This window comes from Phocoena phocoena, chromosome 20 (genome assembly GCF_963924675.1).
Source record: "Phocoena phocoena chromosome 20, mPhoPho1.1, whole genome shotgun sequence".
Classification (NCBI taxonomy): Eukaryota; Metazoa; Chordata; class Mammalia; order Artiodactyla; family Phocoenidae; genus Phocoena; species Phocoena phocoena.
The window spans coordinates 12,974,518-13,001,658 of NC_089238.1; the positions used below are offsets into that span (position 1 = coordinate 12,974,518).

At 57.8% G+C, this 27,141-nt stretch overlaps 2 protein-coding genes across 3 annotated transcripts; both read right to left on the reverse strand.

The window, feature by feature from the left end:
* Positions 1-2,759, reverse strand: NCCRP1 (NCCRP1, F-box associated domain containing). Its single transcript, XM_065899717.1, has 6 exons — positions 2,468-2,759; positions 1,817-1,879; positions 1,680-1,731; positions 977-1,072; positions 268-406; positions 1-141 (listed from the first exon to the last, which is right to left on the reverse strand). The coding sequence occupies exons 1-6, from the start codon at positions 2,757-2,759 to the stop codon at positions 1-3; spliced, it is 783 nt and encodes a 260-aa protein (XP_065755789.1).
* Positions 2,760-15,796: 13,037 nt separating this feature from the next.
* Positions 15,797-25,177, reverse strand: PAK4 (p21 (RAC1) activated kinase 4). Of its 2 annotated transcripts, XM_065898704.1 has the most exons (8): positions 24,974-25,177; positions 21,695-22,156; positions 21,062-21,502; positions 19,506-19,639; positions 19,111-19,237; positions 17,851-17,976; positions 16,460-16,594; positions 15,797-15,952 (listed from the first exon to the last, which is right to left on the reverse strand). In XM_065898704.1, exons 1-8 carry the CDS (start codon positions 25,175-25,177, stop codon positions 15,797-15,799), a joined length of 1,785 nt encoding a protein of 594 aa, XP_065754776.1. The 2 variants fall into 2 exon arrangements, with proteins under 2 accessions (XP_065754776.1, XP_065754777.1); XM_065898705.1 differs by lacking the exon at positions 21,695-22,156.
* Between the last annotated feature and the right edge of the window lie 1,964 nt (positions 25,178-27,141).

Below are 27,141 nucleotides of genomic sequence, written 5' to 3' on the forward strand. Positions count from 1 at the left end.
TCACTCCCTGAACTGCATAGACACGGAGGAGTCGGTCACCCTCGTCCGCAGCAGCCCACCGCGCTCCATCCGGTTCTTGGTCTTGTGGAGGAAGTGGACAAAGCGGACGCCAGGGCCGTACTGGCGGAATACGTGGGACACCTGGGGCAGCACCAGGGTCAGGAAGAAGTTCTTATGAGGGACCCATAAACCCTGCTCTCCTCCCTCTGTGAGGTCTTGGGATGCGAAAGCGTGTGTGCGGGTGGCAGACGGGGTAGGGAGTCTCACCTGGACCCAGTGGCCAGGGGGGCCTCTCCCAGAGGTCCGGGGGGCCACGTGGTGCTGGGCGATGACTGTGCGGCGGTCAGCTGCCAGCAGCCAGACGTGCAGCTCATACACACACACGTCCAGTCGGCTGTCCTCGTACCTGGGGGTGGGGCCAGGCCTTCAGCTGCCTCCACTGCCCCTACCTCCCAGCCCCAAACCCCGGCTCAGTCGCCTGTCGACACTCACTGGCACCCGCTTTGTGCACCGGGGCTGGGTGGTGCTGGCACCACAGCAGCGACCAAGACAACCCCACGCGCCACCCTCATGGGATTCATGGTCCAGTGGGGGAGGCGGACATGTCAGCAGGCGGTGACAAACAGGAATGGTCAGGGCCGAGATGGGGGAAATCGGGGCACTGGGGGATAATGCATCTGACACAACCTGAGGGCGGCCAGGGGAAGGCTTCCTGGTGGAGCCACATGTACGGACTCCTGAAGGAGAGAGGGGACTTCGCCTCAAGAAAAGAGGGTGGCCGGCATCCAAGGAAGAAGGAACAGCCTCTGGGCTGGCACACTGCAAGAACGGACTCAGAGAGAAGGGGCCACAGAGGTGGGCAGGGCTGGGTCCTGCAGGGGCCGAAGGGTCTCTGGGAGGATGGCGTGAGGCTTGCGCTTCGGGGAGTGCCTGTGTGCGACCTGGCTGGGCAGGCCGGTGGTACAGAGGCACGTACCAGTCCATGACCGTGATGTGTGGCTGCTCCACATCGAGCAGCTCCTCCCACAAGCCCTCCGCCAGCAGGTCCACACGCTGCTGCTTCACGGTCCAGCTGTGAGAGACAGCACAGGGGAGGTGGGGATTCTCCCAGGCCAGCCTGGCCCCAGCAAGCAGGGCACCCTGGAAGTGACGTCGAGGGCACCGGCGTAAGGGCACTGAGAGCTCACTCAGCCTACCTCACGGCCTCAGTTCCCGTGAACTCCTCTGAAGGTAATCCTGAGCCCCGTGTTGCAGATGGGGAAACCGAGGCTCACAAAGGGAATTGACGTGTCAAGATCGAGCAGCAAAGAAGTGGCAGAGCTGGGATCCCAACCCAGGTGGCTGTGACTCTGAGCTTCTGAGTCGCACCATCCCACCCACCGTTCAGAAGCAGGGCCTGGTTTAATGGCAGATAGCTGGTGGCCTGGCTGACCCTCCCCCTCCTACGGAAAGAGGCTGAGCATAGGAACAATATTAACTGCTATTTATTTAACACCTACTATGTGCAGCCTACTCCCAGCGAGCCAGGCGTGCGTTTTATGGGCATGCTCTTATGACTAACCCTGTTTACAGAGCGGGAGACTAGGGCCCAGAGAGGCAAAGACTTTCTCCAGGTCCCACAGAGAGGAAGGCCGGAACAAGGAATCACAGGCAGGTCACCGTGGGTCCCGGCCACTCACCTGAGGCCCTGCTGGAGCTTCTCCGTCTTAATGTGCCAGCCTCGGAAATTGCCTGGCGGGTGGATGAGCAAAGGATTAGAATGTGCCCTTTCTCCAGGGCCAGCCCCTCAGCACCGGGCTAGCCACAAAGCGCTTACCCAGAGTCTCCAGGGGTTGCTGTGTGGGACCAGTGGGGGGCGCTGGCTCATAAATGTTGATGCCTGAAATGTGCAGGGAGGCAGAGCCTCAGGCGCGCTGAAGCTGTCCCCCTTCCGAAAGCTCCCCACTTTCTAACCCCAGGGCGGGCTGGAAGAGCAGGAATCAGACCAGACCAGCCAGGCAGGGGTGAGTGGTGAGTCATGGCCCTGGGAGAGCCCTGAGAATGTCCTGGGGGCAGAGGGACAATGCTTGGAGAGGGAGGGCGTTGTGGTGAGACAGAGACAGAGGGACAGAGAGAGAGGCACCAAGAAAAAGAGATAGAATATGGGCGGAGGGAGGGAGGGAGAGATACGGGGTGAGACAAAGAGACACAGGGAGAGATAGACGGAGACACATGACGTAGAAAGAAACAGAGATGCAGGTGGGACAAAGAGACACAAGGAGACAGAGAGAGGCACAATGACAAAAAGGGACAGAGAGGGATGTAGAGGAATAAAAAGAGAGAGGCACACTAATAGACAACGACGGAGAAACAGAGTAGAGAGACAAGCAAACAGACGGAAAGAAGAAGAGACAGACGGTCTGGGTGAGTGAGCCTGGGGAAAGAAGGCAGAGACGCCTCCAGCCCCGCGCGGACTTCTGTCCCACACCTTCGGGGTTGGGAGAGCGGAGCAGGTTGCGGTAGAGCGGCCGCTGCAGGAAGAGAAGCTTCCAGGTGAGGCGCGGGGGCAGCTCCAGGCTCCCTCCCGGCGGCGCCCATTCCTGTAGCAGCAGCTGCTGTGCATGGGCCTCGGTCGGCTGCTCAGGCACCGGGAACCCGGGGGTCTCGGGGGCCGCGGGCGACGGCGGCGACGGGGGCGGGGGCGGCGACGGCAGCTCCTGGGTGCTCGAGGGTTCCTCCATCCCGCCACCGAGCGCTGGTCCTTCCCGCACCTCCTCCATCCGTCGGGTCTGGGAGACTTTCCCGGCTCCTCTGCAGGGCTCGGAATTAACCCAGGGCGGGAGAGGGCGGAGCGCCTCGGCTGGCATTTAAGCGAAGGGTGTGTTGGGGGAAGGCTCTGGGGCCCCAGGCCCTCCTCCCTCAGATCCAGCTGTCCAGGTCACAGCGCCTCCTTTTCCCAGACTGTAGGAGTCCGGGTCCTGGCCCTGCTCCGTTTCCCAAGCCTCCTGCCCCAGTTTCCCCAGGGCCAGTTGAGGACCCATACACCAGCCCTGGGAGAGGGGTGGGACCAAGGCGCTAATGCCAGGGCTCCGGGGCACATCCACCTCTTTAAGATCCCGCATGGCAGGATTAGAGGTTAATTAATGAAGCCCCCCTCTTCCCACCCCCCTCAGCTAGGCAGTAAGGGGTGGGGGCTGGGAGGGTAGGTCCTCTGCCAGTTCCTCCTCTGCCCTGACGTGGGACACAACCTTGGGACCTGACATTTCCTGTTCTGGAAACATAGTGGGGGTGCAGTGGAGGTCAGAGAGAGACCTGGAGCCTGAGATGGGGAGTCACAGAGATGGGGAACATCAGGGAGACACTGAGATAGCACCAGAGAGGGAAGCAGAAACCCCTTCTGGTATCAGGGTGCCTTGCATCCCTTCCTGGGGCTGGGGCAGGTGGCACAGCTGCCAAAGCTTCCTCCCTCGGAGGTCATAGGGAGTTTGGAGTGAGGGCTGGAGTGATGGTTGGGGTAGGAGGTCGGGGTGCAGAGGAAGTAGGATGGCAGAGGAACCTGTAGGGCCAGACGCCCACAGCCCCTTTCTGCCCATGCCACATCCCACACCCGGCCCCGGTAAGCACAGGCTCAGAGTCCCACACAGGTTACCAGTAACAAGTGCCACAGTGAGAGCTTTCTGCTCGCTAGGTGCTGTCCTAAGCGCTTACAAGTTCATTTCATCCTCTAACGACGTAGGTGCTACTATTGTGGGCATTTTATAGGTAAAAGAAAGAATAGAGAACGTGTGTGGAGCTTCATGTCGGCCCAAGCGCTCCAGCATCCGCCTGCACACCAACCCTGAGTGGGGAACTGTTGTTATCCCCATTTCACGGATGAGGAAACAGAGTCCCACCTCACAGGCCTGGTCCCATACTGCCCCAGATAACCCCATATGCTTCCATGGGTACCTCCTGCCTCAGATTCCCACAAGACCCTGAGAGACACATACTGCAGACATACAGAATTGAGCTCACACCGGAATGATGATGCTTGAGGAAACTGAGACTCAGAGAGGTCTAGTAACCCACCCAAGGTTGCACAGCTGGTGTGCGGCGAGCTGGACACAGAATCTCAGTGAGATACACAGGGATTCAGATTCAAACTGCCCCTAGAGAGAAACACTGGCTCAACACAGAAACAGACAGGAGAAAATGGTTACATTTATTGTCTGTCTTTAACTCATTAAATCTTACAACCCTGGGAGGTGGGAACTGGTAATAGTACCTCCATTGACAGATTGGGGAACTGAGGCAAGAGAGGTGAAGTGACCTATCCTGGGAAACTTGGGAATTAGCCAGGGTCCTGGGAGGAGGGAGGACCCATGGAAGCGGGCAAACCAACGAATGTGCAATAGCCCCGCTGCACCTGGAAGTCTCCAGGAGATTCCCAGACAAACACTCGCAGAGCCCGCAACACACGCACAACCGGAAATACTCCCTTGGCCACTACAAGCGCACAAACCCACAGTCTTGTCTGGCTGGCTGCCCACCTGTCCTCACTGGAGGAGGGGGAGGGGGAGGAGGGGGAGGGGGAGGGGAAAAGAGGGGGAGGGGGAGGAGGAAAGGACAGAGAGAGAAGGAGGAGTGTCTGTCTAGTGGACTCAGAGCTGTCCCCTGGTCAGAATCCAGGGCAGGGAGTGGCTCAGAGCCAGAAACCTAAAAAAAAGCGCAGCAAGTCTATAGAATGGGGATCAACACCCCTCCTCTGTCTGCCACCCTCCTGCCATGGTGTCCACATTATCTCCCTCCTGGGGTCCTCACCCCTTTCTCTTACACACACACACACACACACACACACACACACACACACACACACACGCCACAGCCAGAGGGGTCTTATGAAAGCTTAAACCCAAGCAGTCGCTCCCCCACTTAAACCTGCCATGGCTCCCCAATGCCGGAGAAAAATCCCAGCTCTTTGCCAGCATTAGAGACCCTGTATTTCTGCTCCCTGTTCTCTCCCATCTTAGGGACTTCGCTCAGAAAGTTCTTTCCACCCAGAATGCCCTTCCCTCTCACCCATATCCCCATACTCAGTGGTTCCCAAACTTTAGGGCTCATTAGTTTCACCCAGGGAGCTTATTTTATATGTGTATTTTCAAGCCCCACTCCCAGGAGTCTAATTCAGTCCCTCTGGGCCCCAGAATCTAAAATTTTAGAAGCACCCACCCCATCATTCCATACTATGAGAAACATTTTTACTTAAATCTGAGGGATCCAGGGACACAACCAGGGCCATACAGAGCCAAGTGTCTTCAACATTAGATCGCAAACGTCTCCTTTCTCCACCTTCTGAGCGGTAAAGGTCCCAGTGTGGGGACTCAAGCTCTGAAAGGCTGTTTTTCAAAAGGGCCAAGGCCTGGATGACCAACACAGCACACCTCCCCACAGCCACCTCTCATGTGTCATGAAACATTAAAAAGTACGAGCGATGGTGTGACCACTTTGGAAAACAAATTGGCAATCTCTCATAAAACCAGATATGCTCCCACGCTACAGGCCAGCCATCCCACTCCTGGGGATTTAGCCATGGCCACCAAAAGACCCACACCCAATGCAGCTTTCACATGATGACTCCAGAGCAAGCCCACCCAGGTGCCCGTCGACAGGCGAGTGGATAAACCAGCCGTGCTATGTCCACACTGTGGGATGCTCTCAGTAAGAAAATGGAATGACTAGCCAAACATGCAGCTACATGGATGAACCTAAAAATCCTCACACAGACTGACAAAAGCCCTGCAGAAATGAGCACGTACTGTGTGATTCCGTTTCTAGAAAATTCTGGACAAGGCAACAGTAATCTAGAATCAGAAAAACAGGTTGGTGGTTTCCTAGGCTGCGGGGCAGGGGCGTGGACTTTCTGGAGTGAGAAAAAAAGCTCTATCTTTCTTTTGTGTGTATTTACTTTTTTGTATTTTTTGGTGGCACCTCAGGTCATGAGGGATCTTGGTTCCCCAACCAGGGATTGAACCCACGCGCCCTGCAGTGGAGGTGCAGAGTTGTAACCACTGGACCACCAGGGAAGTTCCCAAAAGTTCTATCTTAATTGTGGTGGTAGTTATATGGGTGTATACATTTGCCAAAACTCATCAAACTGTACCTTTAAAATGGGTGTATTTTCTTGTGTGTAAATTATACCTCAATAAGAAACAAAGCAGAAAGGATATGGTAACTCTCTCCACGTACAAACAAGGAAATAGCAACAAGCCTATTGAGTGAAAAAGGCCAGATCTAGAATAGTGGGCCTCATAGGCTACTATTTGTGTGAACAAAAAATATATATGAAGAAAACAAGGATCCATAACTTCCCATTGCCCTTTCTACCTTTTGTTCTTTTAACAAATACTTATTAAACATCCACAGTGGCCAAGGCCTCTGCATTGCGGATATAATGGTGAAAGAACAGATTCCTGTCCCCATGGGGCTTCCTCGTGGGAGGAGGGACAGGCTTCAACTGTTCAACAAGTAACTAATTGACAAGCAGCATGAAATGCTTTGATGGTGAAAAAAGGTTGTGATGACAGGGAAGAGCAGCGGGTGGGAAGCCTGTTTTAGCTGAGGTGGTCAGGGAGGGCTTCTCGGAGGAGGTGACATTTGAGCAGAGACCTGAAGAAGAGGGAGCAGCAAGTGCAAAGGCCCTGAGGTGGGACCAGGCATGGTGCATTTGGGGAACAGGAGGGAGGCCAGTGTGGTTGGAATGGAGGGAACGCAGGGGAGATGAGATCAGAGAGAGGATGGGGTGGGCAGCTCTGTAGGATTTATCTAAGTGTAATAAATGCAAAGTGAAACTATGGGGAAGTTTTTGGCTGGCAAGTGATGAATTGATCTCTGGCTGAGTGAGGGCAGGGAGGGGGCAAGGAAACAATGAGGAAGGAGTTGGGGGTGGGCAGGACCAGGGTGGGGCCATAGAGTGACTGGTCGAGGACAGGTTTAATATCTTTGCTGATCTGACAAAGAGGAAAGGCTTGATTGGACTTGAGGGTTGAGCAATGGGCAGAAGAAGGTGGCACCATTTGCAGAGAGGGGAAAACGAGGTCAGAACAGATTGAGGGCGAAGGGTGGGCACGAAATCAAGTATTTTATCTCAGGTGTCAGTACTGGACGTCTAAAGGGGTGATGGGAATTCCCTGGCGGTCCAGTGGTTAGGACTCCGAGCTCTCACTGCTGAGGGCCGGGGTTCAATCCCTGGTTGGGAAACAAAGATCCCACAAGCCGCAACAAAACAAAACAAATAAACAATAGCAATAATGGAGCACTTACTGTGTGCCTGGCACTATGTGCTCTATGTCTGTGAATCAAATGCACCCTCTAAGGTAGGTATTATCATTAAACCTATTTCACAGATGAAGAAACTGAGGCACAGAGAGGTGACGTGTCCTGCCCAAGGTCACACAGCCAGAAAGTGGCAGAGCTGGGATTTGAACCCCCACTGTCTGGCCCCAGAGTCTGCATCCCCAGGGAGGGGAGGGTGGCCCAGGTTAGGGTTCAAGCTCCTCATGCTAGTGTCTAACTCCCAGCACCATGATCCTTTTCACCAGCCATCTGACCATGGCTCTGCTCTCCCTGAAACCCCTCCCGGCTCCTCAGACCCGCCCCCCCCCGATCAGATTCTAGTTTGCAGCCCCATTTCTAAGTCATCCAGTTGGTCCCAGTGCACCTCAACCCCACCCCTGCCCCTCTCTTTACATCCCAGCAGCTCTGAATTCCACTCATAAGAAGACTCAGAGCTCTCGGGGAAATGACAGGATGAAGCCGGTGCCGGGCACGGTGACAGGGAAGCCTGCGTGGGCTCAGTCTTCCGCCCGAGGTGGGAAGTCAGGCTGGAGTCTGCTGCTCGGTCTGCCCCATTAGAGAGTGGATTCATCTCCTAGGGCTTCTGAGACAAATTAGCACACGCTCGGTGGCTTAAACAACAGAAATGTATTCTCTCGTGGTTCTAGAAGCCAAAGTCTGAAATCAAGTTGGCAGGCAGTGCTCACTCCAAAGGCTCTAGGAGAGAAGCCTTCCTCGCCTCTCCCAGCTCCTGGTGCAGCTGGCATTCCTTGGTTTGTGGTCGAATCACTCCAGTCTCTGCCTCCGTGGTCACATTGCCTCCTCCTTTGCTCTCAAATTTCCCTCTGTCTCACTCTTATAAGGACACTTACTGAATTTAGGGCTCTTCTGGATAATCCAGGATGACCTCATCTCAAGGTCTCCAACCTAATTATAGTTACAAAGACCCTCTTTTCAAATAAAAGGTGGCACTCGCAGGTTCCGGGGATTAGGATGTGAACATATCTTTTGGGGGGACCATCAGTCAACCCACAATGGACAGGGATTCCTCATAGGGCAAGAGCAAAATTGGGCGAGGCAGGAGAGCCTGGTTCAGTGGTTCTCAAGTTGGTGTGTTAGAACAGGAAAAAAAAAAAAAAAAGATCATGTGTTGGAATCCTCTGGAGGGCTTGTTAAGTGCAGGCTTCTGGGCTCCGCACCCCTGCGCCCACGCGAGAGGTGATGCTGCTGCAGATCTGGGATCTTGGTGGTGAGGAGCAGAGGGCTGCCTGAGCTCAAGGCCTCACCCTTACTCCGTGTGTCCCTGGGCAAAGGACTTTCCTTCTTTCCAAAGCTTAGTCTATAAAATGGGGCTATCTTCTCCTCCCCACAGTGCTACTTGAGGCGACCCACGCTTTCCTCTTCGCCCACTGTGAGTCCCACATTTTTGCTGGGCCTTGACCCTCCAACTTCCTTCTCACCTCAGGACCTTTGCACATGCTGCCCCTTCTGCCTACAAGGCCTTCCACTCCACGCCTCCAGTGGATGCCTTCATCTCCATTCAAATGTCATCTCTTCACAAGGCACACACCCTTCCTGCTTTATTCTACCTAACAATACATCTCGGTGATTGTTCCCTATTGGTTCCTATAAAGCATCTTGGGCCCTCCCCCACCAGGTCAATTTCCCACCCCCTGCCACACCCTGTTCTTTCTTTCTTGAACTGAGTGTTGTTTGTAAATACCTGTGAGTACATGGGTATGTTCACTTGGTCATGAACTGTGTCACCCGGTAAGAATGTCAACCTCACCAGGGCAGGGCCTGTTTATTTATTGGGTGGGTTTGTTTATTATTATTTATTATTTATATATTATTATTATTTGTTTATTATTTGTCCTCAGCTCAGGGTTGACACTGACTGGTTGCTCTATTTGCTGAGCAGGGAGGGCAAGAAGGCCGGTCCCGAACAGGAGGAAGAGGCTCTGTCCAGCCCAAGAACCACATCCAACCTGCACAAGTCTAGCTCCCACGGCTCCTGCTGCAAAACCAGTATCACCCCCAGGTGCATCGGCGCGTCTCAGGGCCCAATCCTGCTGGTACAGAGAAAGAAAGAGGTGGGGGATGTCCTGGGCCGGGGGGGGGGGGGGATGTCCTGGAGGGCGGGCACCAGGGCTTGGAGGAGCAGATGGTGGCTTCTCCACCAGGGCTGCAGGGGATGGGAGAGCCCAGCCAGGTCAGGCGTGGGGTGAGGGTGGGAGAAAGGTGTGCTAGGTTGGGTGCCACGTCCCCCAAATATAAACCACTGGGCTCTGAGGTGGGGATATGTGTTGAGCCAGCTTCACCCTGTAGGGGGGCGACAGAGAGGTGGGGATGAGCTGGGGTAGAAGGAAGGAAATGAGAAGGGGTGGGAGGAGGGGAGACGGAGGAGGGACGCTGGTAAGGAGGAAAACAAAGAGACATCCAGACAGAGTGATGAAGATGAAGACAGAAGGGAAGAGAGGTAGAGAGATCTAGAGAGGCTGAAGCAGACAGGCAAAAGGAGAGATGCTTATAGGGACTGGGATGGAGTTGATCAGATCCAGGGAAGGATCCAGAGAGTCAGGGATACCCACAAGGCATTACGTGGGACAGAGGGCAGGTGGGAGTCCAGGGGCAGGCAGGGAAGGCGAGGCGTACGCACACCAGATAAATTTGCCAAATAGAAAGTCCGTGCAAGATCTCTCCTGTGGCGTTGTTTAGAACAGCAAACAGCCGCAGGCTGAATGTCCTGAATGTCCATCAACAGAGGCTGTTTCAGTGAATCAAGGTTCATATGCGTCACGGAATACCACCCAGCCATTAATAGGAGCGAGGCTGCTTTTTATGTACCGACTGGGATCAACCACTAGAATACATTGTTAGGTCACAAAAAAACAAGGTGTAGAAGGATGTGTACAGTATGCTAACATTTGCGCAAAGTGGAACACATATCAGTATATGCATGTAGGTATTTCCTGGTGTGTGCATACATTTCTGAAAGCAGATACAAGAAACTTGCATCAGTGGCTGGCTCTGGGGACGGGGACCGAGAGGCTGGGGATGCAGAGGAAGGGAGGTTGACTTTGCAACTCATTCCCTTTGGAATCTTCTATATTTTGTACCATGGGCTTCAGTTACCTGTTCAAACACTAAATAAGATTAAATGATAGAATAAGAAAGACAGAGGGGGACAGAAAGTCGGAGATAAAGCTGTGGGGAAGAGAGGGATGGAGGAAGAAAGGGAGAGAGAGTTTAACTCTGTTTAATCCAGTGGTCCCCAAACTTCTGTAGATGCCTTTGGTCATCCGGGGAAAGGCTGCGAGGGGTCCTGACCTCCCCCAATGAGAGGCCAGGACCCTATTTGCTGCCCCATTTTGTCCCCCCAGGCCTAATACCTCTCAGTCTTCTCCTGGAGTGGCCATCTTTCTTCCGGAGTCTCCTTTTTTGGGGTCTGGCCTAGTTGAGTTGACTGGCGGCCCTGTAAGACAGAGGTTGACCCTTTTCCTGTTGAGACCTGTGGTCCCTCAGGTGCGGTTGGAAAGGGAGGTCCTGCTCAGTCTTCAGGAGGCTGTGGCATGGTGATGGCTTTGAACCCTGCCTCTACCACTTTCTTGCTGTGTGACCTCAGGCTGGTGACTTCGAGTCTCTGTTCCTCAGTCTCCCAGCTATAAAACGGGACAAGGAAGGTACTTCCTCGGAGAGCTGCTAGGAGGGTTGTGTTAGTTTCCTGGGGCTGCCATAAGGAATTGTCACACACTGGGTTGCTTAAAACAGCAGAAATGTTTTCTCTCACAGATCTAGAAGCTGAAGTCTGAAATTAAGGTGTCAGCAAGGACTTGCTCCATCTAGAGCTTTAGAGGGAGAAGACTTCTTTGCCTCTTCCTGCTTCTAGGGGCTCCCAGTGCGGTTTTGCTTGGGGTCACAGGCCTCCAATCTCTGCCCGTCTTCAAAAGGTCTTCTCTGGGTGTCTATAGTCTACCTCTGCTTTTCTTTTATAAGGACATTTGTCACTGGATTTAGGGCCCACCCAGATAAGCCAGGATGACCTCACCTCAAGGTCCTTAATCACATCTGCAAAGACCCTTTTTCCAAATAAGGTCACAGTTACAGGTTCCACGGGGACACGTCTGGTTTTTTTGGGGGGGTGGGGTGGGGAGGGGACACTAACCCACTACAGGATTAAATGAGGTAAAACTAGGAGCTCAGCAAAGCGCTGGACACAGTAAGGTTTTGATGAATGTTAACTATTCCCTTGATTTTGCTTGGCCCACGTGATATTCTTAAATGTTTTTCATAAGTTGCCTACCTTTGAGTTCAAAAGCTTTCACATGAAAACGAGGATCTCTTGAGGAAAATCAGAACATTTTGCATCATTGGACCAAACCCCCGCAAAGCCAAGGAGCCCTGAGAAGTGACTGACCTTCGAAGGGGCGTGTGTGGCCACTTCCCCAGTCCCCAGTGTCACCTGCCTGGCCCTGGGGCATCAGAGTTGGAGCCTCCTGGACCAGATCTGTCCTGCTCACTGTTGCAGCCCCACCGCCCAGCCTGAGGCCTGGCTCAGAAAGCCAGTGAGGGACCCAGGACTTCAGGCCTGGCCCTCGTAGGATGCGTGACCCTGGGCAGGCCCTTCCCCTCCATGGACCTCAGTCTCCACATCTGTGAAATGGGGGAAGGTGTGAGATGATTCCTGGGCCCTTCTCGTTGTGGGGCGTCGGCAGGAGGCAGGCACGAGTTTGAGGTCACCAATGACTTACTGTGGCAGATAAACTACCATTCTCAATCCTGGCTGCATGTTATAATTGCCTGGATAATTCTCATTCTATATACCTATGACCAGACTCCAATCCGCACCAAAGGGGGTTGCCCTTTGCTCACAGAACAGACCTTCAGCATGGCCTTCAAGGCCTTTATTCCTCCCAAGACCCCTCTCTCCTTCATTCATTCTTTCCCTCTAGCCCACTCCTTCTTCCATTCTCCTCACTGTGAGCCATTCTGTTCCATAAATGAGTCTCTTTTTTTGGTCTTGCCAAATGAGGACTATTCTTTTATGTCCACAGTTTTTGATTTACAGACTTGGTTGGCTTGGCTCCCCATTCCCATGGGCACACTTGGTCCCTGGCTCCTGATGGCTTCCCAGGAGCCCTTGCCTTGTGCCCTCAGATCCTGCATAAATACTGCACGGTCCCGAGGGAGAATTTCTTTGGGAAGTCACCCAGGAGCGGAATTACTGCGAGATACGTATGTGCAGCACTTCACCTAAGCCAGACTTTAATTTTTACCAGATTCGTACTGTTAATAGGACAGCTCATCGCTGAATTTGCTTTTCTCGGATTACTAATTGGTTTGAGCACCTGCGCACATCCCTGTTGGCCTTTTAATTTGGTATAATCCAATTGATTTTTTTCTTCATAATTTGTTTCTTTGGGGGAGTTTTCAGAAGTCCTTCTCTGCCCCTAGCTCATCAATTATTTTCCTCTATCAACTTTATAGTTTACCTTTCACGGTGTTTTTTTAAAAATATTTATTTATTTATTTATTTTGCTGCGTCGGGTCTTAGTTGCGGCACGCGGGATCTTCGTTGCAGCATACGGGATCTTAAGTTGCGGCGTGCAGGCTGAGTGGCCCTGTGGCATGTGGGATCTTAGTTCCCCGACCACGGAACAAACCCACGTCCCCCGCATTGGAAGGCGGATTCTTGACCACCGGACCACCAGGGAAGTCCCCACGGTGATATTTAATCCAGCTAGAGAAAAACACTGTCAAAACAGAACTGAGATAATAGAAGGTTTTCGTATCTCTACCGTTTAATCCTCAGCCGCTGGCCAGAAGTAGCAATTGAACGTGTGAGGTGTGGCTAGTGCAACTGAGGGACCGAATGCTTAATTTTATTTCATTTAATTTAAAAGTAAATAGGCACATGTGGCTAGTGGCTACTGCCCTGCACGGCACTGATCTCGGGTTCCCTTTCATTGTATTCGGTAGGGATTCAGTTTTCTTTTTCTTAATAAAATGAACCAATTTCTTCAACACTATTATTAAACAATCTATTTCCCCCCTTCAATTTGCTCCCGCATACACTTGGGCCTGCCTCTGGGTTCTCTGGGGTGAAGCCTGGCGAATGTAGTGGATAGCAGGGATGGAGGATCACGATTCTACAGAAGCGTTTTTCTGGCTTTTCCATGCAGCATGTGGGATCTTAGCTCCCCAACTGGGGATCGAACTCGTGTCCCCTGCATTGGGAGCGTGGAGTCTTAACCACTGGACCGCCAGGGAAGTCCCAGTAATAGAAGTTTTAATTAGACACACAGTCGTCCAGAATAAAGACTACATTTCCCAACCTCCTTTGCTGCTGGGTGTGGCCACGTGACCAAGCTCAGGCCAAAGAGGCAATGGTGAAAGCTCTGGGGTCACTGCCCTTTAAAAGGAAGGGGTGTGCCCTCCTATTCACGTGGGAGAGGTGACAATCCTAGGATGGAGGAGCAGCAAGATGGAAGGAAGCTGGGACCTTGCTGACTGGGCAGGACTGAGTCCCGCACTCCTTGGCCTCTTATCGAGAGCAACTGTAGATCTCAGCGGTTCTCAAACCTGAGGGGGCATCAGAATGAGGCTTCACACTGCGATGGCTTCTCTTGCTGCAGAGCAAGGGCTCTAGAGCGCAGGCTCAGTAGTCGTAGTGCACCGGCTTAGTTGCTCCGCGGCATGTGGGATCTCCCCGGACCAGGGCTCGAACCCGTGTCCCTTGCATCGGCAGGCAGATTCTTAACCACTGCGCCACCAGGGACGTCCTGCACTATGCTTTAAATCTCTGTGTTCATCCATCTAGATCATGCGTGTACTTGGCCAGGCTGACACAGAAACAGTGCCCGGATCCCTGGGGGACTCAGGGCCTGTGGAGAGGGGTGCTGTGGGGTAGGGGCTGACAGTGGGGGGCGAGGCAGGACTAGGTCGGATTCTCTGGCTCCTCTCCACACACTTCCAGCCCACAAACCAGACTGAGGTCCCTGGTGCCGGTGACACCTGGAGGCCTCTGGTAAGGGGGTCCCCTCCTTGGTCTCTCAGTGTCCCCAGGAGGCCGCTGCTGCCCCGACACCTCCCAGGGTGCTGGGAAGGACATACGCTGAGCCCACACTGGCCTGGGTCAGTCACTGCCCAAAATGCAGAAGCCGCGCCGTCTCCTGTCGCCGGATTTTCTCCTCTCCCTGAGACCCGGCCTCAGCCTGGAGGGCAGGACATGGCCAATGGAATATTTCTGAGGCTGGCAGCTCCAGGTCCATCTGTCTTAGCCGACGCCCCAGCAGCCCATCTGCCTGTTGACCGGTTTCCTAACGTTAGCTCACCAAGGATTAGTTCCTACCCACTGAACGCACTCCAGACAACCTTTAAAATAGGTTTCCAGCAAACTGCAGATTTGGCAAACTGGTCATCATGGCACATGGACTGGTAAACTGGCTGCTTCCAGGCCTGGGGGGCATCAATCCAGCCCTGTAACCAGCTGCTTGGACCTGGAACTCCCGCCCACCCACAGACACGGCCCTGGCCCTGAACTGGGCTGGAATCCTGGGGTCAGCCAGGCCTCCCTCCCAACCCTAGAGCCCCTCCCCAACAATTCTCCCCCCAAGATGGCCTGGACGGGGGTGGGGGGGCCTCTATGCACACTGCACACACACAAAACAAGAAACTGGTTTAATTGTAAAACTAAGTTGAGGGAGGGGCGGGCAGGGCTGCGCTGAGGGGGCAGGAACCCGATTCTTCAAGCAGTGGTCCTGTCCCCGGTGCCACCCCGCGGGACAGGGACCATCCGTCCCCAGATGGGGGCTAGAGTGTTATAAAATGACAATATAAATAGACTTCTAGAAAAGAGGAGGCTGTTCCAGGTGCAGTAGTCATGTTCTGCAGAGGCTGGGGGTGGGTGGGAAGCCCTGACCCCTGTCTCCGCATCCAGCCACAGAGAGGGGTGTGGGGCGAAGGGAAAAGGCCACTCTTCAGACATTCATGATCGACCCCCGCAATGGCTCAGGGGGGAGGGGCTGTGGATCAGGCGAGGTCTCAGAGACACGCACTCGCAGGCTGGAGGACAGAGGAGCTGGGCCTTCTACATGCACACATGCGTGTACACACACACGCGCGCGTGCACGCACACACACACACACGCACACACACCTCTTTCGTAGTGTTGTCTCCACCCCTGGTGGCCCCCACTGCAGATTTCCAGTGATGGGAAGGCTGCCCGTCCTTCCTGGAGACAGGACAACACTGGGGCGGGCCTGTCCCAGAGGGTTGGCGGGTCCTGGGAGCCTCGTGTGCTCCCACAAGTCCCTGCGCTTTTTTAAAAGTCCCAAAATCAAAACGGCAGTTCAGTAGTAGGGTCCTGCACACCCCCCAGCAAGGAGGGCAGTGCCGTACAGAGTGTCTCCTGGGCTGGGAGGGGCAGGGGCCGGCCCTCCACTGGCCTCTGGCAGGGCAGGGGCGACCCAAGGGGCTCTTTGGTTCAGGGTCAGGGCGCTGGGCCTCATCTGGTGCGGTTCTGGCGCATGAGGGGCACGATGCTGGCGGGCGGGCCCGCTTTGGCCAGGAATGGGTGCTTGAGCAGCTCAGCTGCCGTGGCCCGCTGTGCCGGGTCACGCACCAGCAGGCGGTCCAGGAAGCCCTTCAGGGATGGCGACACCTGTCAGGAGGCGGGCGAGAGGGTCGGGGGTCTGAGAGCCAGCTCCACTGCTCACTCGCTGTGGGGCCTCAGTCTTGTCCTCTGTCAAATGGGCTGACAACATCTACTGCCTAGGGAGGGGGCAAAGAGGTCCCAGGAGCTTGGCCCCAGGGGCTCATTCCCTCCCCATTTCCAAGGTTCGGCAGGACCCTGGAGGCACCCCTTTCTCACCAGGCAATTCCTTCACCACGAAGGCCCCTCTCCTGGACCTGGCTATGCTGTGTGCGTCCAGCCAGGCCAGCCTAAGCACAACTCCTGGGATGTGGGGTGGTGAGGGTACAGAGTTTACACAGACACTCGAGGCCTGGGGGACACGGGGGTGACCCAGCGCACAGTAAGCGCCACCTCGGGAGGGAGCCATCCATACCCCAGTGCTGCCCGCACCCAGCGCTCTGCTTGGGTTCGGGGCTGGGTGGAGCCCTGTCCCCCCACCCCCCCACCTGCCTGCCGCCTGCGGGAGGGGCCCACCTTGTGCAGGTTCTTCAGTCGGGGTGGCAGGTTGTCCCGAATCATCTTCATGGCTTTGAGGGGTGGCTCATTGAAGTAGGGGGGCTCCCCATCCACCATCTCGATCACCATCACCCCCAGAGACCAGATGTCCACCTGCGGTGGGGACGGGGCAGCAGGGCTGAGCTGTGCAGGCGTGGCCAGTGCTCGAGGGACACCCACAGAGGGATGGCCCTGGTTCTGTCTTTGCCTCTTCGCTCCTAGAATCCTTGGGCCCTGAACACCCTCGCTGATACCTAGCCTGCCGGACCCTATGCACTCCTCACCCAGGGAGCCCTCTGAAGGGTTCTGCCCACCCAGCATCTATCCCCTTCTTTTTTGCTAACCCCCCTCCTTCCCCTGGGCTCCTCTGGAGAACCCCCTCTCCCCTACTTCAGTCCATGGAGCACGACCAGGTGGCCTAGTCGGCAAGAGTCCGGACACAGTAATTGGTTCAGGAACGGGCACAGGACCCAAGCTGAGCCAGTCACAGTCAACCCTGAGACTCCAACCAAAATATTCAGGAAAACTGTAGGGCTCACGTGATGTGTTCTGGAGTTGCCAGGGTCATGTCTGCGCTGACCAGGGGAGCACCTGCCTGAGTGAAGACTACAGGGGGGAGATTCTAGGGACCCACAGCTTTCCATTTTGCTAAATCCGTTTGAGATAGCTTTGTCACTCACAGGCAGTCCTGATTGAGATGGTCCCTCAGAATCTCCTCCCAGCCTCCCCTCCAGTGTGATCCCACTCCTGCCTGGGGTTCCCCCAAGATATGCTTCCAAGGGCACCTGGGACCGGCCCTGGGTCAAGCCTTGTTGACTGTGGAGGAATCCTCAGGGCCAGAGGCCACAGCTCAAAGACCAGGCAGGTAGGTAACGGCAGGGAGTGAAGCAGGTCAGAGCGGGCAATAGAGACGGGTGGGGACTACAGCCAAGACGAAGGCGCCCCCGCACTTGCTAACGTGGAGCAGCCCCAGCGCCTGCGGGTGGTTGCTGTGCGGGAACTTGGCCTCCACGTGGCCAGAGCTCTTGGTTTTCTGACAGAGGATAAAATTCAGACTTTCACGTGAGAGCTCTCTTTAAAATGCTCGCAAGAGCATCTTCAGAGCACGTCAGCCCGTTTGTGGCCTCTGCCCCAGGCTGACAGGCAGGGCCAGGGCCGGGGCCGCTTCTGCTCCGCATTCTGTTCCCATTGCCGAGCACTGGCCTGGCTCCAAACTAGAGCCCAGTCAGCAATGAGTGCACGCAGGCATGCCTACTTCTCCCCCAGACTGTCCCCAGGGACTGGGCCCCTCACCCCCAGCACTCTGGCTGTTCCGGACTGTCACAGCGTAAACCAGTGCCGAGCGGGCCGGCCGGCCGCCTCTGGCTCACCTCTGGCCCGTAGGGGAGGCGGGAGATGAGCTCCGGGGCCATCCAGTAGGGCGTGCCGACCAGGGACTTCCTCCGGGGCACCTCCTTGCTCACCTGGGCACAGAACCCAAAGTCCGACAGCTTCACCTGCAGCAGGATGTAGGCAGTAGGGTCAGAGGTGCTGGTGGGGGCAGGGTGAGCAGAGGCATCTACCTATTTGATTCCTTGGCCTCGGACGCGCTGGGTCTCCACGATGCTGCCCAGAGGTTAGAGCCTCTGGGGAGCTCTGCCGTCTCCTGGCTGGGGCCCTCAGCCGTGTCACCTGCCCAAGATCGCACCATCTGCCTCCGCGACAGGGTCTGCGCTGGGGCTCTTGGGGGAAGTGGCCCGAGTCCCAGGGGTACCAAAGGCTGGGCGGGGGCTCAGACTGGGGCTGGCTCCCAATGCTGTGCCCTGGGCCCCTGCTTCCCGGCAGGAAGCGCACCTTCAGCTGGCAGGTGTGAGAGGGGTGCAACCCTGTCCAAGGCGGGTACAAGGGGACACAGCCTGCCTCTGCAACAGCTACGTCCCCAGACCGAGGATTTATACCTTTGTCGGAGCCGTGGGCCCTGTCTAGACTCTCGAGGATGTCTGTGGATCCTCCCACCCCCAGAGAGCATGCTTACACATGTCCCCTAAACACATCTGCAGACACTTTTAGGTGTTTGTGGACCCCAACTGAGACTCCCGGTGAAACTGAGCCTTCCCCCCACCCCCCGCCTCTGCTGACTGGCTTAAAGTTCCTGGGGGAGGGCGGGCAAATCACCAACAAGAATCTGGTGAAAGTCAAGGGCCCTCCCACTGAAAATCGTGCTCGCTCTTGGACCGTAAATGCAGGTTCTGGTCACCGTGAGCCTCATCCATGGGCCTCAGACTCAGAACTTCCGTCCAGAAGATGGGAGACAGGACTGGAGTCCACAGCCCATGCCTGGATGCCCGGCTAGGAGCAGGTTCTCAGGTGGCCGAGAGGCTGGCCACCCAAATGGAGTCTCCCCTCTCTGGGCCCAGGGCTAGACTACAGCTCCCAACGGCCCGTGCTGACGGCAGAGCCCCCACCAGCCTGAGCCCCTGAACGAAGGGGCAGAGGCCCCACTCGCGTGGACCCTGACTCTGGACTGCTGCACGAGGAACGAAGGAACTTACTGCTCCTCACGTGACTGAACTCGGGGGTCAGAGCACACCCCACCAGCAGAGGGAGAGCTGGGCAGAGGTGGGGGAAGGCCAAGCCACCCCGTTCCTCACCCTGCCATCGTGGGTCAGCAAGATGGAGTCGCTCTTGATGTCCCGGTGGATGACCCCCTGGGCGTGGAGCACGGACAAGGCCTGCAGCACGGCCAGGCACACGGCGGCGATCTGCTCCTCGTTCATCCTGCGGGGGTAGGTGGGTGAGTGACGGGGACAGACAGGGCCCCGCCCCGGGGTTTAAGGGGGACACAACACTACCCTGGGCTTTGAGGGGGACATGGCCCCACCCTGGGGGCCGGATGGGGACAGAGCCTGTTGGCTCTGAGACAGGGCCCCACCCCAAGGGGTCTGGAGGGGGCCAGTCCTATCATGGGAGAGGTCTGAGGAGGACCCAGGTCCACCCTGGGGAGCCAGCAGGCTGGCTGTCACAGGGTCCAGCAGTCCTGCAGTACCTGGTGTGGGTGACGATGTCGGTGAGGGCGCCTCCCTCCAGGAACTCCATCACCACCCAGAGCTCGTCCCCGACCAGGTAGCTGTTGTACATCTCCACCACGTTCTCGTGCTGGTAGTCCCTCATGATCACCACCTGGGCATGGGAGGCCGGGTCGGCGCGGTGGAGGGAGGACGGCCAGCCCCTGCCACCGGAGCCCTCCCGCCTCCCTCTCAGCCCGGGTGTGGGCCCTGCCACACTGCGGGTCCGCTTCCACCCGTCACTCCTGCTCATCGGGGTCCCCCTGGGCTGTCCTCCCACGGCCAAAGTCAAGAGACCTCAAAGGCAGCGTGGGCCTGACGTCTGCACTCTATTCCAGGGGTGCTCCCGCCCCGCACACACCCCACACTTCTGACGCTGGTCTCTGACCAGCCCTGAGCTGGGCCGCGAGTGGCTCTGATGGCCAGGCTGGTGTCGGGAGGGGGAGCTGGAATGAGGATGTCTAAGCACAGGGCTGAGACCAGAAGGCCAAGCAGGTACTAGGCAGGTCAGATAAAAGGCGGTGGGGGGTGGGGGGTGGGGGAAGAGATTTCAGGGGCAGGAAGGCCTAGCAAGGCAAAGCCTCACGGAGCTGGGGTCAGATAAAAGGCGGTGGGGGGTGGGGGGTGGGGGAAGAGATTTCAGGGGCAGGAAGGCCTAGCAAGGCAAAGCCTCACGGAGCTGGGGGAACACGATGCTCACAGGGGCCACATTACACTGGGCAAAGCTGAGGAATGTGGAGAGGTCAGGAGGCAAGAGCTAGAGTCAGACGACCCCGGACCTGACGTCCTCCTGGGATTCCTGCATCAGGGGCCGGGGGCTGCTCCCAACACAGATTCCTCTCAGGAAGGAGCCAGGGGTCTGCCTTTGCAACATGCTCACTGGTAGTGAGCCCCTCAAGCCTAAGGTCAAACAGAAGCGAGGCCTAGATGGGGGCGGATCTCAGATGCACGGCCAAGAGGCCAGGCCTTTGTCCTGAGGGCACCAGGGGGCGCTGCAAGGGGCGGTAAAGGGGTGTGCGGAATGCCCAGGGGGCAGGGCCGAGCAAAATGGACTACATGGGGACAGGAACGGGGATGGGGGAAGGAGTGACAGGCTCAGGGCTGACAAGCCGGGGTGGGGGCCAGGGAGGTCCAGAGCTCCGGCCTGCGGACAGGAGTGGCGGGGCCTGTCTGAGGCAGGGAACCAGGAGAGGCAGGTTTGGAGGACACGCTTCGGGGCCAGAAAGGGACTTGGTGGGTATGAGGGGCCTGGAAGGCACGCAGAGGGTGGGGCTCAGGGGGATTAAGGGAACCTGGAGCTGGGGCTCGGGGCCTGGCCAGGAACAGGACAGCCGTGGCCATGGGTATCGTGGGGACAGAGGAGACAGCCTGGGGAGGTGTGACGAGTGAGGACAGGAGCCGGGCCCAGAACCCAGCCCTGGGGAACCCCATCCCCGAAGGCCCTTTCCCCTCCTCACCCCTATGTGCCCTCAAAAACCACGGGGCGGAGAGCCCCAGGAGGAGAGGTGAAGGGCGGAGGCAGGGGCAGCAGGCCCACCTCATTGAAGAGCAGCTCGCGCCTCTGCTGCTTGCGCAGGTCCATCTTCTTGACGGCCACCAGCCTGCCAGAGCTGCGCACGGTGGCGATGCACACGATGCCCGTGGAGCCCTCGCCGATCTTAATGAAGTTGTCCAGATAGGAGCGAGGGTCGCCGGGGTCCACCACCAGTTGCAGGGCAGCCCGGAACTGCTCGTGGGACACTCGCTGGGGTTCCCGTTGTGGCGAGCGGGGTCCGGGGGGTCCAGGGGCGGGGGCTGCAGGGGGGGCGGCGAGGGTGCGGGCTGGAGGGGCCAGCTGGGGCTCGGAGGCGTGGGGGCCCAGCACTCCAGGGCTGGGGGGGCCGTGGGCTCGAGCGGGGGGCCGGGAGGCAGAGGAGGACTGGGGGACGGCCAGGCCCCCCACCGATGGCCCATTGGGGGCCACGTTGTGAGGCTCCCCCTGCAACAGAAAAGAGAGGTGGCTGTCAGTGGAGGGGCCAGAGGGACGGGGACCCCGGCTGTGGGACAGACACATGGTGGTCAGGATGCAGATGGACGGTGGGCTGGGCACAGGTTGGAGTCGGTGGGTGGCAACGGGGAAGCTCCGGGCAAGGGGACAGTGGGGCGGTCCTGGGGCAGGGGGAGCAGTTACCTGGGCGCCCCGGGATGGGTGGTCCGTGTCGGCCCGCGGGTACGTGTTAAAGGGCCGGCCAGCTGCCACTTTCGCCCCGCTGGCCAGACCGGCAGGCTGGTGGGGGGTGCCGACGTCAGGCCCAGAGAGGGGGCGCTTGTCCCGGGAGGACTCCTGGGCCCCCCCTGAGCCCTCCCTGGAAGACTTGGGCCTCTTGTCCGGCCCCACCCGCCGCCTGTCTCCACTGCTGCCACCCGCCTCGCTGCGACCGGCGACCCGGCCTTGACCGCCCGCCTTCTCTGGGCCCCCTCTGGCCGTGGCGGCCTGCTCCACGGGCATCCCGTTTTCCTGGCGGGCACGGGCGGGTGGCGGCGGGCTGTCTCTCCGCAGGGAGTTGGAGCGCGTCACCGACATGTTCTCAAACTCGTCGAGCAGCAGCGTGAGGGCCCCATCCTTGGCGCCTTTGCTGCCCCGCACGATGGTCTGGGGTCCGGGGCAATGGCGGGGTGGGGGCCGGGCAAGGAGGAGGGGGACACAGGACGCGTATCCGACACACGAGGACAGGACAACACAACACACACACAGAGACAAGACAGAGACGGAATGAAGAAATGCCATGGGTGATGACAGGGCGGGGCGGCAGGGGGGGCGGGCAGGAGCAGGGAGGCCCCTGCTGCCCCTCCCCCAGCACCTAGCCTTGGGTGGCAGGAGGGGAGCGGGAGGAAAGCCTGCCCATCCGACAGGCTGTCGCCCCCTCCCCGTGGGATGCACCCCTGTCTTTTTCTTGCTCTCCGGACTGGGGGGCGGTCCCTGCCCTGTGGGGTGCAGGGGAAGAAGGGCAGAGACTATGCCACCCCATAATCAGCCCTGGAGAGCTGCAAATTACAGGATGCTGGGGCCAGGGCCCAGCTTGGCACTTCCTCCCCTGCAGCCCGCCAGGGCTGTTAACTCCAAACCACGCTCTCTGTTCCTCTGGAGGCTGAGGGTGGGTTAAAGGGAGAGTCAGAAAGGTTTGGGCCCAAAGTAGAGGGCAGGAGTGCCCCAGGAGCAAGTCTGGCAAATGCGAATGCCTGTGTAAAGCCTGTCCTGAATCCACCCTCACCCACCACGGCCACCATCCTGATCCAGGTCACAGCCTCCAGGGTTCCCCCTGTCCCCGACTCAGCTCCAGGCACATGGGCCTCCTAACTGCTCCTAAAACACACCGGACACACTCCTACCTCAGGCACTGGCTGTTCACACTGCCTGGAACGTCTTCCCCCAAGTTTGCCCTGAGCTCCCCTCCCCAACGCACCCCCCTTTCAGGTCTTTGCTGGAGGCTTTCGCTGACCACCCGTGGTCTGAAACGCCAGCCCCTAACACTCCCTATCCCCCTCCCCTGCTTTCCTGTTCTCTAGAGTACTTAAAACCAGCTGACATAAAGCCTGCGTACAGCTGTCCATGGCCTGCTCCCCCAGTGCAATGATCGTGAGGGAGGCCATGGTTTCCTCCTGTCTGTTTCTGTTCTGGCTGGTATGCAGAAGGTGCTCAATAAGTATTTGCTGAACCCGTGAGTGAGTGAGTAAGGCAGGCAGGCTGGGAGGAGGCTGAGGGGAGCAGAGCCCATGCCCCTCAGCACTGTGCCGTCAATCACTGGCAGGCAGGGACATGGGCTGCCGGACATCCTAAAGCCAGAACCGCTTCAAATGTGCAGAAAACACAGATCCCACAAAACCCTCCTACAGGCCACCGTACCCCTGTGGGGCCAGCCCCTGCCCCCGGCCTCTCCTGGGCTTGGCTGCCAGCCTGGAGGCCTGGCCTTGCCCAGGGGCCCAGCGAAGCAAGGGAGACACCTGGTCAGGCTTTGGTGCTGGAATAAGAGGTCGAGAAGTCCCTGGGGGTTGGGGGAGGGTCTGGGAGGACTAGGGAGTTTCTCAGCCGAGGGCAGCAAACACAAGCGCCCACAGGGGCCCCAGGAGAGTGCCAGCCCGTGTGGCACCTTTGTGTGACTTAAGGTGCCCCTTCCTCCTGGCAGACACAGTCCCAGGTACGGCTCGTGGCTGGCAGGCTGAGCAGGGGCTAGATTTTAGGAAGCGCCCTAGTGTGGGCATAACCAGCAGACAAGCAGCCACAGGGCCGGGTAGGGGATGGAACTGAGGTGGGCTGGGTGGGGCCTGCGGGCCCAGAAGAGCTGGCACCCCGCCTGCGGTGGCAGCTGCCCCTCCAGTGGCCCCAGCCGATCTGTCAGGAGAAGCCAGAAATAGAGATTTGGATGTGAAGCCTCTTGCTTTTTTAGGCAGTGGCAGAGAATTCAAAGTATCCAAAATCCCCCTGGCTGGGGCACATGAACGCCTCAGTGGGCCGCCAGCTGGAGACCCTGGGGGAGAGCTTCCACGCCCGCTGGCCCGGGGCGGGGCAGGATGAGTCAGCCCTGGGCCTGCCCCCTGGCGCTGAGCCTGCTGACCAGCCGGCCCATCTCCACCCCTCCGAACAACCCGGGTTGCGTTCCCTGGCCCATGGCCCTTCCCGGTTCCCACTGCCCTTCGGATAAAGTCCGTGCTCCGAGGCCGGCTTCGCAGGCTGCGTGGTGCCGCACCCCCTGCCCCCAGACCAGCCTCACCATAGGCCACGCCCGGCACTGGGATCACGAAGACACGAAAGGAGTTAAGAACATGGGCCTTGGAAACGGACCTTGATTCAAATCCCAACTCTGCCCTTTTGCTCAGATGGCAGGGAAGAAACCCAAACCAAAAAACCCCCAATGCTTCATGTGGGCCGTTTCCTCCACTAAAAGCCCTGCCTCTCCACCATTTGCCCCAATGACTCCTCCTCGTCCTCGGCCCTCAGGGCTCAGCTCCGGTGTCCCCGACTCCAAGAAGCTGGTCTGGACCCCGGGGCTGGTCAGGAGCCCCCTCTGGGCTCCCCCAGCCCAGCCCTGAGCACTTGGGGCAGTCGTCGTGAGGGAACGAGTCTGTCCCTCGTCCTGAGATGAGAGCCCGGTGAAGGCCCAGGACAAGTCTGGTGCTGGGGACCGGAGCACAGAGCTCAGGGCGTGAGGCTCCAAGGACAGGAGCACGACTTGGGGCTGGTGTGGGGGACTGTCGGAGGGTCAAGGTCGGTGTAGGGTTCTCAGCGTTGAGGCCAAGTGAGGGATCAGTGGGTGGAGGGGTGAGCGAAAGGTGAGGACTGGGGCGTGTCTGTGTGGAGGTCAGCAAGGGAGGGGGAGGTGTTGGCCACAGGGTCAAGTGTGGGGTTGAGGGCTGGGGTCACCCCAAGGGGGTCGGCGTGGGTCAGGAGAGGCGGTGGTGGGCACCAGCATACCTTGGGGGCCCCAGGCTGGATGGAGGTGATGCAGGCGGGGTCGATGAGGGGCTTGGGCCGGCGAGCCGACTCCTCGATCAGGCTCTGCCACTGGCGGGGCAGCCCCGTGAACTTCTGCTCGTGCTGGTCGAAGCCCGTGTGCACGCGGTGCTCGAAGTTAGACGGTGCCGAGATCTCAACCCGCTTCTTCTTCTTCCCGAACATGGCGCCAGGCTCTCAGCGTGGGGAGGGTGCAGATTTGGGCTCCTGCCGGCAGGCCTGTGGGAGGGGACGGCTCGCAGAACGTGCTGCTTCTCCTCGATCCTCCGGCCCCGCCCTGGTCCTATCCATCCTCCTCTCCTCCCTGGTCTCCCCACTCCCCCCCGCCCCCTCCCCAGTCTGTCCCCCACATGCAGCCCAAGGGACCCCGTGAACACCCGAGTCAGGCCCCTTGCTCAGAGCCCTCCTGTGGCTCCACCTCACTCAGGGGAGAAGCTCAGTCTTCCCGTGGCCCGCCCTACACGACCTGCCCCATCACTTCTCTGCTCCCATCTCTCCCTCTCACTCACACTGGCTTCCAAACCTCAGGGACTTGCACTGGCTCTTCCCTCTGTGGGGAATGCTCTTCCCCAGTATCCACACACATGGTCCCCTCCCTCCTTTCCTTCACAGTCGTTGGTGACTCCTTTCCTGAACACCCCAAGAAAAAGAGTCCCCATTCCCCACTGTCCTTCCATCACATTTCATAGCATGTTTAACTTCTGGAAATTCTGCTGCTCAGTCTTGTGTTTACTAGTTCAGTGTTTAAAACCCCCATCACTAGACTTTCAGTGCCCCAGGCCAGGTCTCACCTGCCCAGTTTCCTGGCATCCCACTCCCTTGTCTCGGCCACGTCCAGCACACAGTATGTGCTCAGTGACTGGTTCCTAAAGGCCAGCTGACACTATCCCTGCTTTTCCAGCCTGCACTCTGGGCTGGAAGCACCACATACCTTTGGTTATTTGTTCAACAAATGGTTACCAAGCCCCTGTCCTATGCGTGACCCCTAGGCAGCCTTACTGCTATACGCCCACTTTACAGATGAGGAGACTGAGGCTCGGAGGAGGGAAGTTCCTCACCAAGATCACAGAGCGGGGAAAGAGCCACTTCATAAGAGATGCTAACAGACCAAACAGTCCCTGTCTTTAGGGCCTGTGGTCTCCAGTCCTGTACTCAGAACAGTACCAGCACAGAGTAAATGCTCAATGAGAGCTGATTTAAAAACCAAAGGGGCCGAAGAGGACATGTGTGATGGTGGTGTCCCATAGGGGGACCAGAGAAATGATGGGTAGGGGAGCCAGATGGCCAGAGTGCAAATCTCTCTCTGTCGCCTACTACGTGTGACCTTGGGCAAGTGACCTAACCTGTCTGTGCGCTGGATCAGCCCCCACAGGGCTGCCGGGAGGATTAGTGAGTTAATACGGGCAGAGCTGGGTGCAGGGCTTGGACACGGAGGGGGGACCCCGTCGGCATTTGCTCTTCTGACGAGTAGGACGACTCCTAGCCGTGTCTGGGGAAGGGGGCCCAGGTGTTGCCCCCCAACCCGCACATGGGCCCTGAGTCCCACAGACCTGGTTTGATGCTGGCTGTGCTAGAAGTGCCCTTGGGCACGAGACGTCTCCTCTTGGGGCTTCGGGTTACTCATCTGTAAAGTGGGAAGAAAACGTCATTTGTCCATTATTCGTTCGTTCATTCATTCGGCAATAACGCACTCCTTTGTGTCCAGCCTTGCGCTGGTTGGTGCTAGGGATACCGCGGTGACTGAGACAGCCTCTGACAGCCCAGAGTAGTCGGCGCTGGGGTCACAGAGTGCCAGACCCAGCCTGGAGGGATGGTAGGCTGGGGATAAGGGAGGTTTCCCAGAAGAGGGCCCGTGTGAACGAATACCCAAAGAACTAGGGGAAATGCACTGGGTGGGGATTTCTGTCTGGTTCATGGCTGGCTCCCCAGAGCCTGGCACAGTGCCCAGCACAGGGTCGGCCCCAAGCTCAGTAAGTCTCGTGAGCTAGCAAGGACGCTTGCGTGTGGCTGGGATGCGGCCCCTGCAGCCCCTGGTTCCACTCCCGGCTCCTTTCGCGGAGCAGCTCTGTGAGGTAAGGACGAAGAGGCCGCCATCCCCAGGCCAGAGGTAGGGCCATCAGTGGGCAGTG

Coding starts and splice junctions, on each gene's coding strand:
- NCCRP1 (XM_065899717.1), bottom strand. CDS start 2,759: ATGGAGGAGGTGCGGGAAGGACCAGCGCTCGGTGGCGGGATGGAGGAA. Junction 1,732..1,816: donor GCAACCCCTGGAGACTCTGG/GTAAGCGCTTTG, acceptor TCCACCCGCCAG/GCAATTTCCGAGGCTGGCAC. Junction 1,073..1,679: donor AAGCTCCAGCAGGGCCTCAG/GTGAGTGGCCGG, acceptor TGTCTCTCACAG/CTGGACCGTGAAGCAGCAGC.
- PAK4 (XM_065898704.1), bottom strand. CDS start 25,177: ATGTTCGGGAAGAAGAAGAAGCGGGTTGAGATCTCGGCACCGTCTAAC. Junction 17,977..19,110: donor TGCTGACCCACGATGGCAGG/GTGAGGAACGGG, acceptor ATCCTGCTGCAG/GTGAAGCTGTCGGACTTTGG. Junction 16,595..17,850: donor GCCTCCCCTACGGGCCAGAG/GTGAGCCAGAGG, acceptor TCCCCACCGCAG/GTGGACATCTGGTCTCTGGG.